Source organism: Stigmatopora argus, chromosome 9, assembly GCF_051989625.1.
Source record: "Stigmatopora argus isolate UIUO_Sarg chromosome 9, RoL_Sarg_1.0, whole genome shotgun sequence".
Taxonomy (NCBI): Eukaryota; Metazoa; Chordata; class Actinopteri; order Syngnathiformes; family Syngnathidae; genus Stigmatopora; species Stigmatopora argus.
In genome coordinates, this window is record NC_135395.1 from 4,065,857 (window position 1) to 4,080,384 (window position 14,528).

The 14,528-nt window shown below is 38.6% G+C and overlaps 1 protein-coding gene across 2 annotated transcripts; it reads right to left on the reverse strand.

Moving 5' to 3' along the window:
* Nucleotides 1-1,683: 1,683 nt before the first annotated feature.
* Nucleotides 1,684-9,460, reverse strand: LOC144082797 (histone deacetylase 3-like). Of its 2 annotated transcripts, XM_077610217.1 has the most exons (15): nucleotides 9,249-9,459; nucleotides 8,827-8,909; nucleotides 8,572-8,714; nucleotides 6,448-6,529; nucleotides 6,051-6,107; nucleotides 5,885-5,940; nucleotides 5,658-5,791; nucleotides 4,163-4,243; nucleotides 4,015-4,088; nucleotides 3,831-3,895; nucleotides 3,656-3,745; nucleotides 3,520-3,578; nucleotides 2,237-2,316; nucleotides 1,997-2,154; nucleotides 1,684-1,915 (listed from the first exon to the last, which is right to left on the reverse strand). In XM_077610217.1, exons 1-15 carry the CDS (start codon nucleotides 9,301-9,303, stop codon nucleotides 1,846-1,848), a joined length of 1,287 nt encoding a protein of 428 aa, XP_077466343.1. In that variant the 5' UTR covers nucleotides 9,304-9,459; the 3' UTR covers nucleotides 1,684-1,845. The 2 variants fall into 2 exon arrangements, with proteins under 2 accessions (XP_077466343.1, XP_077466344.1); XM_077610218.1 differs by lacking the exon at nucleotides 4,163-4,243 and having other exon boundaries at nucleotides 9,249-9,460.
* Between the last annotated feature and the right edge of the window lie 5,068 nt (nucleotides 9,461-14,528).

Sequence of the window (14,528 nt, forward strand, 5' to 3'; positions counted from 1 at the left end):
TATTGGGGGGAGCTGTAAATATTTTTTGGTTGGGCTTTAATCCTTTAAAATACAGTAGGATTGCACATTATGAACATTGTGATGACATGCACTTTAGTGTTTGTTTTTTACTTCTAGACATTTAAACAGTGGCAGTGCATTTTTTTGCCGTCTCACGTATGGGCGTATATGGACGTATCGACGTTCATCGCTGTCTTTTTACCGTGGAAATGATACTCCGGGCCCGGTTCTGATGTCTAAAAAGCTCCAGTATTTGTATTCAATCAATAAATTCTGCTAGGAAGTGGATTTTACCTGATTTTAGTGCATTTTTTGTCATTTCACGTATGGACGTATCGACGTTCATCGCTGTCTTTTTACCGGGGAAATGATACTCCGGGCCCGGTTCTGATGTCTAAAAAGCTCCAGTATTTGTATTTAATCAATAATTGCTGTTTTCGGATGGATTTTACCCCATTTTCGGGCAATGTTTGCCCGTACGCCATTGACGTTCATTACTGTCTTTTCCCGGGAAAATCACCCCCTGGCCCGGTTGTAATGTCTGAAAAGCTCCAGTATTTGTATTTAATCATGAAATGCTGTTAGGAAGTGGATTTGACCCCATTTTTGTGCATTGATTTATTGATTATTTTTTTATGTGTTGCAGCTGTAGCTGCAGTAGAGGTTTTATAGCCATAAAATAGTTTTTGAGGGTTGGATTGATACATTGAAGGCGCTACGAGAAAATGGACGGACCGCCACTGCTAGCCAATCATAGCTTGTGAAAGCGATGACGTATCCCTACGCCTATGAGAAGGCCTTGGTGTCGCCAACTCGAAATCTGATTGGTTAAAGCAACAGTTTTAGCGACGCTTATTTTATACTGCAGTGCCTGCAGAACTGATTGTGGAGGCCTTCATGTAGATTTCTGACTCTGGCAACAAATAATGGCTGAAATGTGATTGGTTAAATGCTTAAATAGGAAAGCACACCTGGAAGCAGCGCAACCAGGGGAAAAACAATGAAAGGAAGCTGACAGACAATTTGGAATTATTTAATATTTAAGTATTCATGGACAAAATATAATTAACATCAGTCTGTGATTCAGATATTTTTTTTAGGCCAGCAGAGAAGGCCTGGCAGGCCCTGCCAGTCCACCACTGACATGTACCAAAGTCCAGAAAATGGATATGGCTTAGATTTATGTTGTGCATTCAAGTAGAGAAGCAAAATTTGTTTTTATTTTAAAAGAAAGAAAATATAAATACATTCAATATTACCTTGAATGGTGAAATATATTTATTGCAGCGACATAGAAAATAAACTCAGCTGGTTGACTTTTTGTTGTGCATCAAAAAGTTAAGAATGACTTTTTTCCACTTGTTCAAAGATGTTCAGAAGCCAGTAAAAAACATTGAGAGGAGAAAGGAAATCTGTGTTCGGACTACAATTCAAAACTTTTAAACATGACTTGCGCACGATCCAGTTGAACGAAATATGGAACTTATCCTTTTGCAGTAACTGTCATTATTAATTAGTAACAAAACCTTAAAAATGAACAAATAGTTTTCTAACCAACAAAAACATGACCAGAAACACAAAAGAATCCTTTTGCAGTAACTGTCATTATTAATTAGTAACAAAACCTTAAAAATGAACAAATAGTTTTCTAACCAACAAAAACATGACCAGAAACACAAAAGAGACAGTTAAAATCTTTTATCAAAATGCAGACAAATTGTTGTGAATATTTATAATACAAAACATTTCAACCACAATTCTAACGTTTCATTGTCTATAGTTGTCAGTGACTTGATATCAAAAAGGCAGGAAGCCAACAGTTTTGTCGAATTTCCTTCTGGCGGATCAGATTTCCACATCGCTTTCTTTATCGTTGTCGTGGTCACCGTCGTAGAACTCGTTAGCTGCTTCAGGCCTGTGGAGAAGTGGTGTTTTCATTTTATTCTGACCAGCTGCTCGTCATTATTTCTTCATATAAATAAATGTGTATTCTGACCGCGTGTAGTTTTCCTCGCTTCCTTTCTCATCAGGATCAGGCTCATCGGTGCGTTCGTAGCTCAACATGTCCGAGGGCACGTCGTGGATCTGGACGCTGGGCGCGTGATTCAACATCTTCAAGCTTTCAAACACGCTCTGACGGATTTGCTCCAAATACTGCACATGACCACACATTGGGGACAAAGCGGTTATGTGTGTGAGAGGTACTTTAGCCGCGACAGCGGTGCTGGATTTTCACCTGTCGGGAGTTTTGATTTTCTATTCTGGTGCTGACGTCCGGATGCAGCGTGAAGTCTGGAGCGAAGTACTCAAAATACTCTATGGAGAAAAATGAGAATTTCTTAACATGTACAGTAATACCTTGATTATCGCGCTTAATGGGGGTCGAAAGTCAAAATCCGCGAAGTAGGGTCACGCCTATTCAAAGAAATACCAAGAGTTGCATCTGGTTACAAGTTTCAGCGTGGATTTTCACATTTTTATTGTTGGAGTTATTTTGGGTACTATTGTGTGTACAACGAAGAAATATCAATCATTATATGTATGTGTGGAATATTAATCATTATATGTATATGTGAAATATTAATCATTATAAGCTTGACAAACGCCTAGTATAATTGTTACCGAAGGACATTTCCCTCTGCAGCTGGCTCCGAGGACGTTTAATTCTTTTGCCCTGATCCGAGGACTGTTGACTTGACAGCTCCCCCAGGCCCTGGATCCGAGGACTGTTGATCTGGATTAAAACCTCGACCCTTTACCCAGTCGCAAGTTCGCAATGAAGATCGGTGAAGAACTCTTAAATTGTTTTAATATGCAATTGTTGTTGCACTTGTTTTTTTACCTTAATTGTGTTATTCGCTTAGACGCTTATGCAATTGTTTTGAATAAAATAACCTTATTTGTTTTGATTCTAATGCAACTAAATGGACAGGAGATAATGTCTTTCTTTAGAATAATCTGTGACGAGGACGAGTCAGGATGGATTCTCACTTGCAAGTTAACGCTGGATTATGTGCTTCGATGTCTTCTTTTTATTAAAGTATAACGATTAATGAACCTATCATTTATGAACTTAAATGTATTATTATTATTATTTTTAAATAAGATGCCTCGTGGTGTAGAGGGTCACTCGCCTGACTTCGTTGCGGGCACCCGCGGGCTCGATTCCCGCAGGCGGCGGTATGATAGTGAGTGCGGATGGTCATTTGTCTCTCTGTGTGCTCTACGACTGATTGGCGACCAGTCTAGGGTGTAGTCTGCCTTTCGCTCAAAGACAGCTGGGTTAGGCTCCAGCAACCCCTTTGAGGATTTTAATAAAAAAATTAAAACAAATTTCCCCAGAAAAAAATCCACGATGTAGTGAAGCAGCGATAACCGAAGCGCAAAGTAGCATGGTGTCTCTGTACAGTATTGTGCATTTATTGTGTCACAATTGATGATTTAAATGTATCCTCACTAGATGGCGTCAAAGTCAGAAACGTAACCTCACCAGACCATAGGGAAGATGCTGTAACTCACCACTGTAAGGCAGTTCATCACTGATAGACTCGTCCAATAATAGAGACGTCTCAAATGTCCTAGGATGTAATAAAGTGAATTTGGATGGTATTTGTGTGTCATTCAACATTTTGCAATCACTGTGAAGCAAGCTCACCAGCATCGAGCAACGTTCCTAACAGTATATCCGCCCCCGCCCAGGACCAACAGAGGAATCTTAAAACTCTTCACAAACTCCACACACTCGCTGCAGGGTGAAACAAAATACGTCAAGGAATACACAAAAAAAACACCAACAGACATGTGCGATGGACAACTTTGACACGACGCACCCATGTCCTCGTATGCTGAGGTTAAAGCAGCCCAACCTGTCACAGCCCAGAGAATCTGCTCCACACTGACATAAATAAAAGGGGCAAATGTAAGGTCATCCAAAACATTTTTTTCCACAAAATAAAAATCAAAGTTTAAGATTTTAAATACAATTTAGGAGATGCTAGTAAGTCTTTGGCTTACCTGTAAAACAATGCATGTAGGCTGGTAAAAATCCACCACTTGCTTAATAACTGGCTGGAAAAGCTGTCTGTAACCTGACACACACAAACACAGAAAATGTGAAACAAGACTGATTTTTTTGAATGGTGGGGGACGTGGTTAAACTCACTCTGGTCGTCAATGCCATCTCTGAGAGGAACATTAAGGCAGTAGTAGCGGCCACTCTCTGCCCCGACCTCATACATGTCACCTTCAACAACACATACGCTATTATAGAAATTACGACAACGTCTAAAAAGCGTTTTCATACCCTAATACCTGGCTTTTAAATATATATCCTTATATAACATTACATACCTGTCAGCACATACATTTTCCCCGTATTTTATAAGTTTTTTGATCATTTGAAATTGTGTACGCCGTATAACAACTTTTGTACAGGATAAGTTTTTTGGGGGAAAAAAGCGATCTCGTTTCAACCATTTTGGCTCTAATCCGGGTCATTTCGGTCACTGGTAGCAGACAAAAATGTTGTCGCCGATTGCTAATATTGTCATACTTTCAGCATGGTATGCGCATACGCATTCCCCTTTCACCCGTCCACCTTTTCACTAGGTAAATATAGTGGCCCTCAGAAACCAATGGACCCAGACGGTCAAGCTGCCAGCATCGTACAGTGACATCTACAGAATCTTGAATTTTGTGCATAATGATTGGGCACCCCGTCCACTTTGGAGAAAATTTTAGACTTTTAAGTGCGGATATGTGAGTAAATATGTGCCACGTTGCATTTGTATGTTTTTTTTATTGCTTAATAAGGGGAATTGCAATCATTAATAAGGTGAGCAATTGGCCAAGGTTGACAGGTATGACATTAAGATGATGAATTTTGAAATATATATTTTTTTACGTAAAAAGGAAGATAAAAATGAAACATTTGTTTTTTGCTGCGGCCCGCTGGAGATTGGTTAGCACGTGGACCCTACAGTTCAATCCCAGGTTAAGACCTTCCTTTGTGGAGTTTGCACATGTGACTTTGATCCGGGTACTCCAGTTTCCTCTCACATCCCAAAAACATGCAGGGTAGGCTAGTTCAACACTCTAAATTGCCCCTAGCTTTGAGTGTGAGTGTGAATGGTTGTCAAGATCCTTGTGCCCTGGCATTGGCTGGGCACCGATTCAGGGTGTCCCCCACCTGGTCTGGGATAGGCACCGGAACCCCTGAACCTCTTGTGAGGATAAGCGGTACTGAAAATGAATGAACATTAAGATGTTTATTATAAGCACAAGCGTACAGCTTGTCTTATTTTCTTGTCCTTTTCCTCTTGTGTGTTTCTCTTCTAAGGTGTCTACGGTCATCACCCCCAGATAATAATAAGTTGCCCTGACTCATTCCGGGGACGCTGAAAGGAGCACTCACCTTTCATTCATTCATCTTCCGTACCGCACATCCTCGCAAAGGTTGCTGGAGCCTATCCCAGTTGACTAGGGGCGAAGGCAGACTACACCCTAGACTGGTCGCCAGTCAGCCGTAGGGTACACAGAGACAGACGACCATTCGCACGCACAATCATACCACCACCAGCTGGAGTCAAGCCCATCTCTGCACACACCGAAGTAGGACGACTGAACCACTACACCATCAGTCGGCTAGCAGCACTCACCTGTACCAGGGAAAAAATAATTGCCATATTTGTGGAACGACACAGTCATGACACGATCGGTGAGATAAAAGGCTTCTTGCACACCATCACCGTGGTGAATGTCGATGTCAATGTACAGGACCCTTGGATGGTATCTATAACACACACACACACACACACACACACACGCGTGTGTCACACATGACTGTTTTAAGCATTAAAGGACATCACATTGTCTGCAATCTTACTTGAGAAGCTCTAGTATACTGATGACTATGTCATTGACGTAACAAAATCCTGATGCCTGTAACCACAACACAAACAGATTTATGTATTTAGCCAAAGCAAAATATATAAGAAACTAATTAAAAAAACAATGATCTTTTTACAGTTAGAATGATTGTGTATTCTGACCTCAAACTTTTTGGCATGGTGTAAACCTCCGGCCCAGTTGATAGCTATGTCACAGATCTGAAAGACAACATAAGAACACGATCAATAAATACAACAACTTTGATCTACAGGGAGAAAAAATTGATAATTTACTAAAACAGTCAATGTCGAAATTCTCGACTGCGTTACGTTTGTAAAAAGACGACACAACAAAACATAACTAATAATAGGAGTCATAAATAAAATGTGGGATAAAGTACAAAAGGAATTTAAAAGGTCCATTGAAAGGTAAAAAATAAATAAAAGAATGTTCCTGGGTAAATATAACTATGAACATATTTTTTTCAGTGATGCTAAAGAATGCTAAGTTGCTATTTTTTTATGTATTAAAAAAATGTTAATATGTGCTTGTTGTTACCTTGTGATTAAGTTGAGTGGCACCCTGCAAAGAGGCTCCAGTATATCTGGAGCAGAACTCAAAAAGACCAGGAAAGACGGGACTGAAACATACAAAACAAAATTGTTTCTAAATGAAAATTAGATGTGACTACTACTACCAAAGTTCCTGTGAGAAAGGCACAAAAGTCATCAGAGATAAGCAGCAGCTCAGCAGCAAATTAGTAACGAAAACACCATAGCTACCTCTATCGCAAGGTGTTAACCACTTTAGTCACTTTTTTTTACCTTGCTTCTTTTTTATTGTACAGTCTTACCTCTATTTACGAAATGAATTGGTTCCAGAACTTTTTTCGTAACTTAGATTTTTCACAAGTAGAGCAGTGCATGTGTATTTTATATGTAAATTCTGTAATTTGTTCCACGGTGCTCAAAAAACTACAAACTCAGCGCTCTAATGATGCTCAAAGTGTCCCACTTTTGTATGAAAGATGTGGCAAACAGACAAAAATGAAAGAAAATAAGAAAATTATTGATTAATGCATTAAGATAACAAGCATACAAAAACATGTTCTATTTGTGCAGTACATTAAGGAGGAAGCTAACGTTAGCACACGAACACATGCACATAAACACACATCTAAATAACTTCAAATTATGAATTCAAAACAACTTAGCATTAAATAAAACTCCAAAGGACTAACAGTCTCTCCATCTCACCGTTCAGTAGAGAGAAGCCATGCCTAGCTATACCAGTCAATCGCACGCCATTTTCTTATCTTCTGTTATTTGATGAAAAGCATGAATTCATTTCATTTGCACCAATAATTTTAAATAAATAAATCTTGTGATGGAAAACGGTGGTCAAAGAGAGTTTTTGTTGTTGTGGGAGGCTCTAAGTGGAAGTAAAGCAGGTCGCAATGTTACCGGGACAATTTCAATATAAACTAATGGATACAGGAAACGCATTTACATTTGGGGGGATTTTGTAGATTGGATCTTGTTTTCGTATGTTGGCACGCTAATTTGCATATCAAAGGGTTTTGTAACCTGAAAATTTCGTACGTATGTAGAGGCATTCGTAAGTAGAGGTACGAATGTATATATAAATCCTTTCATAACTACTTATTTACGCATGTACTTTATGGTGAAGCTTTAAATCTCATTGTACAGCGGTACCTCGACCTACGATCAGCTCGTGGCATGACGAAAATTTCGATCGAATAATTCGCCCGCGATACGATCAAAATTTCGAGATGCGACCAAGCCAGGTGGCCATGACATGAGAGGCTGTTTATCGTTGTAGCGCACTGTCTTTTTTTGCCGCATCTCTTTCGTGTATAACAGATATCTACAAGCACTGAACGATTTATTCAGACGAGTTTCGACCAGGAAACGCACAACGCACATGCACGGGCAAAAAGAGGGCTTTCTGGGTAATGAAGTATGTAAGTGCAAGTGTAAGTAAGTGCACACAACACCGATAGGCCGATATCTCTGTCTCTACCCTCCGCGAAATGCGTCTAATTTTACTTCTATTAAACACATTTTATTACTATTAAACCACTAGTTATGTGTTACTTTGTTAATAGATGGCGAATTTAATATGAACAGATGTTTGGGTGGTGATCTGCCTCCTACTAGCTGACTGAAGTAAGGTAAGTCAAAGACAGTGAGAGGTAAGCGAGAGGTAAGCTGTATCCACAACAGCAGAATGCCAAATTACAAGTCCGTAACTTACACTTATTTAGGTCTTTTGCCGAGTAAACGTAGCTTATGGAGAAGCACCATCAATTTCGTCACACGCAGTTTCTGCGTGTGATGACAAGTAGGCTTTTTGTGTTGTGATAATGACGACAGGGCCTATGTCCGATTATTATTATTAGAAGAAATAAAACATTTTTTTCCAATCCAGTACCCTGTTTTTGGTGTTTTTTCAGAGGGTTGGAACAAATTAATTTGTTTTTAGTTCATTTCAATGGGAAACGTCCGCTCGAGTTACGAAAAGCTCGACATACGATCTCCGTCCCGGAACGGATTAAGATCGTATGTACCACTGTACTTGTATAATGACAATAAAGGCAATGCATTCAATGATAAGAAGTGCTATAGTAAATGAATAAACATATTTGAATGGTGTGCTCACCAGTCATCTCCAACATTGAAGGTGTTGAGACTCTTGGTGAAGCCCTGCATGTTGTTAGGGCTGACCTTCTGCAGAAAGTCAATGTAATCTTCAGAATGGAAGCGGCACATGTCATGCTGGGACGCTTTGTATGGTTTAAACACCTGCAAAAATGTGGGATCCAGTCCAAAATTAGATTTTCTAATATTAGGAATTTAGACTAAAGCTAATTATAGAGTGCCTCCTAAATGCATCTCTTTAAATGTGTTGACTTACCATCATTTTCTTGTAAAGGCCATAATGCAGCACCAAGCTGTGAGTCAGGGACAATCGGTGAGGCTTCATAGGATGACCAGCACCTTATTTCAGAGAAGGCATTCAAGTTTTAATTCAATTGTGTATATTTTAAGACTACTTATCGTCCAATCAAACTACAAGTTAGGGACATGGTACAACATTCGAATTGAGATTCAATTCACTGATCGTTAATGGAAATAGACGTTGATTGTACTGCTTCAACAGCGCTGCCAAAACAAATAAACAAAAAACAAATGTCCGACTTCAAATATTAAATATATCGATGACTAAGCATTCGAAAGAAGTTATTAAACACACACGGATGCTAGAAATCAATGCAAATATCAGCATCCGTTGCCATGTTGCAGGCCCACTCCCCGACACAAATTATTGTTACTCACCGTAATGAAAGTTACCCACGTCTGGGTCATAAAAATACGAAGTTCTGTTTGTCATTCTGATAAATGTGTTTTTCTCCCTTGAATTGTTGCTGCCGGAAATGCTACAAATACCTCATTTTACCTTTTAGCTAGCAGAGGGAGTCGCCATAGTAAACAAAAAAAAGAGAGTACGTCATAGGAAGGCGACAGCTACAACACAAAAGGGCGGGGGTTGGAGCGCGGAAGGAACATTCAAAACAACCAAAATAACAAATGCACAAGAGAGATCCCACTTTAAAGTGAGAATTTTGACTTGGAATTTGTGAGAATTAAACCCGAATTCTTTATTGTGGAGATTCTGACTTTGAAGTGTTAATTCAGAGAATTGAATTTAATTCAATTGAATGCCTTTGTCACTATACAATAATGATATTTCAAGCTTCACCACGAAGAGCACTAAATAATCAATAAATAAGTAATTAATTAATAAGTAACATAACAAGCAGTCAACATAAATAAGTAGTCAACATAATAAGCAGCTAACATGAATAAGTAGTCAATATAATAAGTAGTCAACATGAATAAGTGGTCACATAAATAAGTTGTCAGGTACAAAAGGTGACTGAAGTGGTTAGCAGCCTAAGGAGTTTTAGTGCAAGTACAAGATAAGAAATTAGTCTAGATTTGGTTCTCCTAGGTGCTCTTGAGAAGAAACCGTCCTTAGATCTGTTTGTTTTGGCTGTTATGGTCCTGTACCGCCTGCCAGAAGGCAGCAGGTTGAAGAGGTGGAAGCTGGGATTTGCATTGCCTTTTATGATGCCCTTTGCCCTTCCTAGGCACAGGGATTTGTAGATTGTTGAAGAATTCTAACTCAATGAACCCAAATGTGATCTTCTGACATTGGGAGTCTATTTTCATGTGCAGTGCAAATTTACACTATTCTTTACTTGTCGTGCTTAGCCGGTAGGTGTTTAGACCATTTTAGGCAACTGGGGATACACAGCTTCCCATTTACATATATGTGAGTACACAGTGTAATAAAGCAAAAAGTTAATAAAATACTACCCATAATATCAGGTACAAAGAAAATTACCAAGTGGTATAATAAGAATTGTAAACCAGATCCTTGTACTTGACATTTACATAAATATTTTGACTTTGAAAAAAATGCACCACTCATGGGTTGTAGGATTATAAGGATTAGTTGCATAAATCACTTGCATATGACGGTATGGGGGCACGGTGAAAAGTGGTTAACACGTCCACATCACCAGTCCTTGGTCAGTTCTTTACAATTTTATTAAATAGTAAAAGGAATTTCACTATAAGAGGCAGTAAAAGTTGACAATAAATGACACTTTGATTGTTATGCAAACATCAACTCAAGGGTGTTGAAGATTAGGTCTATTTTTTATAGAGTTTAAGATGCAGCCTACCAACAATCTCTAGTACAAGTACAAAGTATTTTAAGGTGGCAAAGTAGGGTTTCGTGCTCGGGTGAGGGTTCCAAATTAGGGTGTTAAAGTAGAGATATGATTCCAAAGTAGAATTTATAATTACATTTAGGGATTCAAAGTACTGTATTTAAAATCTGATTCAGGGTTACAAACAAGTTTTTAAAGCTAAGGTTTTAAACTCGGGATATCATTCAAATGTAAGATTTCAACACCAAATTATGATTTCAACTACAAATTAGGCTTCCAAAGTAGGGTTTGCAAGTTGCATTAGAGTTTCAAATGGGTGTTTTTTCAGTGCAGATCATCTATTTCTGTCCAAATTACTTAAATTACAAAATATTAAGGCATTCTTTTTTTATCAATCTGTTCCAGTTTGTTTCAATTAATAGCAACTGGTTTCGGGTGGTCTCCCGTGACAATAGTGGGGGTCAGATAAAATGATTTGCATATAATTCATATCATAATATTACCGATTTTGACAGATCTTGAGCATGTAGATATAGTTAGTGCACAGTCCCCTGACAAGGCACTTTAGTGATATGATAATGCAATTTTCCCGAATGGAAATTTTCACTCAAGGGTCAAAACACAGTCCAGAATGTTCCTCTGGCTTTATTTGGTCAGCATCTCAAGAGCCTCAATCCACCCATGACATATGTTGAATCCCAGCATGTGTTATCACGGGTTCCACAAAGGAAAGATCAATATATAATACATTGGAGAATAAACATCACCACAGGACACTGTAATACATCCATCCTAATTTGACACCCAGATTTTGCGCAACAGAGTGTGTAGGGCTGTCCAAAACGGATAATTGTATAGTGGAAGATGGATGCGTCCAGGTGCTGGGCTGTATCAACAGTTAACACCTGACACACAGATTTTCTTTTTTTTCTTCTTCAAAATCCAAGTCAGCTTGCCTACAAAAATAAATGTATCTGCAAAGCTTTTGTATAGTATACTTGAAAAATAGTTGCAGCAATATGACATAAGATATGTTATGAAACAAAACATATACAACATTGTTGGACAATGCTATTATTTTCTGTTTCATCTAGTTGTTTTACAAAAATCCAGAAATTCCAACACACAAAGTATAACCAGAAGAAGTGGGTCACATTTGCCATAAACCATTCACCACCCCCTTGCCTTAAATCACATAGTTCAAGTGACAGTTATGTAATCAAATGCAAGGGCGACAGATGACAAATATGTACTATCCTTTCTATTCAGAAAATTGGTACCTTTAAGTAGAGAAAGAAACTTAGCAAATCAAGACCATTTTGGTCTTTTCACTGCAACTGTAAAATACATAAACACTGTGAAAAATACCCTACTATATATTCAACCATGACATTTACTAAAACAACTACAGAAATATGGAGAAGCACAACCAATCTCCTTTAATATTGCAGATTTATTTTCTCATGTGAGCTTATGGCTGAGTTGTCTTCAAGTAGATTGATAAATCAATGCCCCTCCGTCCTCCCACATAAGAGCTGATATATCACAAAACATAACTTTTGGTAATGGTTTTGGAAAGTGCCAGCTCAGCAGGCCTGAAAGCCAAACAAATCACAGCAGAGCCAACAGTTAATGAGCTCCACTCTCCAACTACACTAAGCAAGGCAATGTGAAGCCAGATAGAAGACAGGAAAACAGAGGGGAAGTGAGCAAGGGGGGCGAAATGTGATGGAAAACTGTTGCAGAAAACAGCATTTTGGTCTTCAAGACATTTGGTCATATTTGTCAAAAGAGTCATTGAGATTGAAAAATAGCACAGAGTAAAACTACAGACTTTCACCCAAGGACCCCTAGGGCTGGTTTTTGCTATGGGCAAGGACGCAATCTACTAGGTGGCGCACAAGCGGCCTCCCCAAACATTTTATTCAATTACATTACCAGTTGTCTAGACCAGCTCTCCCCAAACTTTTTCTGAAATGAGATGATACTATATCAAAGAACACCTCATCTCATCTAACCAATGTTAACAGATGTGACAATCGATATGTCAAAAAGTACTAAAAATATTAAACAGCCAAAGGCCTACATACATTCAACAACTTTATTACACACGTTTTTTTTGCATTAATAACATTATCCTACGAGGGACTCACCTTGTACACCTGACCGTAGGTTCCATTCCCAACGACTTCCACCAGCTCAAAAATACCTGCAGGATCATTCCAAATTGGATAAAGAAAAAATATATAATATATAACTGACATCATAGGTGCACATTATACATACATGCAGAATTGACATCATAGGTGCACATTACTCATTGCCTCCCATTCATGTTCATCTCATCTCAATTTCTGAACCGCTTTATCTTCACTAGGGTCGTGGGGGGTGCTGGAGGCTATCCCAGCTGACTTCGGGCCAGAGGTGGGGGACACCCTGAATTGGTGGCCAACCAAACGCAGGGCACAAGGAGACAAATAACCATTCACGCTCAATGTAGGAGGAAACCGGAGTACCCGAAGAAAGCCCACGCAGGCCCAGGGAGAACATGCAAACTCCACACAGGTAGAACGACCTGGATTTGAATCCAGGTCCCCCACTGTGAGGCCGACGTGCTAACCACTCAGTCGCCAGGCCGCCCCTGAAAGAACATCTATGTTTTAAATTTTATTTAGGCATGTATTTAACAAACATAATATAAATAATATAATATTCTTGCGTTTGTACATTGGGTGTTTGGTATGTGTTGACAAGGGAGGGTTGTCCGCCCAGGACGCAAAATTACCCAGGACCCCCTCTAGGTCCCTCATATATAAACCAGTTGAGACAAAATAACATGACTGTACAGTGAACCTCCAGTGATCTTGATCATAATAAACATATGATATTGCTATACACTACAATATCAATACAAAAATATTTGGAGATGAATGATGTGGGATAAAATCTTATGTTTGGGCACACACTGACTCAGAATGCACATATGACATAGAAAAAAATAAAAAATAAAATAAACAGCAATCAAGAACACTTTATCAAAACAGGATGTATAATCTTAGTATTTCAAAGGACCCACCTGTCGTGTTGTCCAAATTACATAGTATTTTTGCATCCGAGTTAAAGCACGAATCACCTGATTTTGACGATCTACCGATACCAAGTAATGATCGGATATCTTGACAATTCATTTAATAGTTTATGACTTTTTTGTTTCTTTTGAAAATATTATTGTCCATCTAGTTGTTTTGTAGTCATCAAAAATTATTTTTCCGTCCAATTCCATGAAAAAAAGTTACTTTTGACAACTTTTTCCATCTACATCTTATTTTGTTTCTTTGTATCCATTTGATCTAAAAAAATAATATTTTTTGCTTGATTCCGATATAAAACAATGTACTCAGGCCTCATTTTTGAGCATGCAATCGGATTGGTGGTGTCTCTAATCATTATACTTTTGGATTATTTTGTTGCTTGTAGCTCATTGAGTGCCACTGACGGCAATAGGCATTATTTTATTTAAACTGGGAAGGCTGGCATTGAATGATCATGTTTCACTGCCATTGAGGGTGAGAAACATCCAATCCATTTTGTAAAATCCAGTCAAACTGGAATACATTGGAATACAAAACCCGATCTTTTAATTCACCCGATTCCAATCTTTAAAAAATGACTTGATCGGGCCCAATTTCCGATCATGTCAACGGATTGGGGACATCCCTGCTGACTTGTATATGGTATTACACAGAAACACAGGTAGCTAGTCATTTGCTGTTTCAAAAGAAATGTATTAAAGTACACAAATTGAGATTAGCTCCAGGTTTCGCATTTGTGAAACCACATTCATGAGTCCTTTTTTTTGTTCGGCAAAATGAGTTGT

Excerpts from the sequence above, each read along its gene's own strand:
- LOC144082797 (XM_077610217.1), bottom strand. The coding sequence starts at position 9,303 with ATGACAAACAGAACTTCGTATTTTTATGACCCAGACGTGGGTAACTTT. Across the intron at positions 3,579-3,655 it reads AGGAACGTTGCTCGATGCTG|GACATTTGAGACGTCTCTAT; the intron begins GTGAGCTTGCTT and ends ATTACATCCTAG. Across the intron at positions 1,916-1,996 it reads AGCGAGGAAAACTACACGCG|GCCTGAAGCAGCTAACGAGT; the intron begins GTCAGAATACAC and ends ACTTCTCCACAG.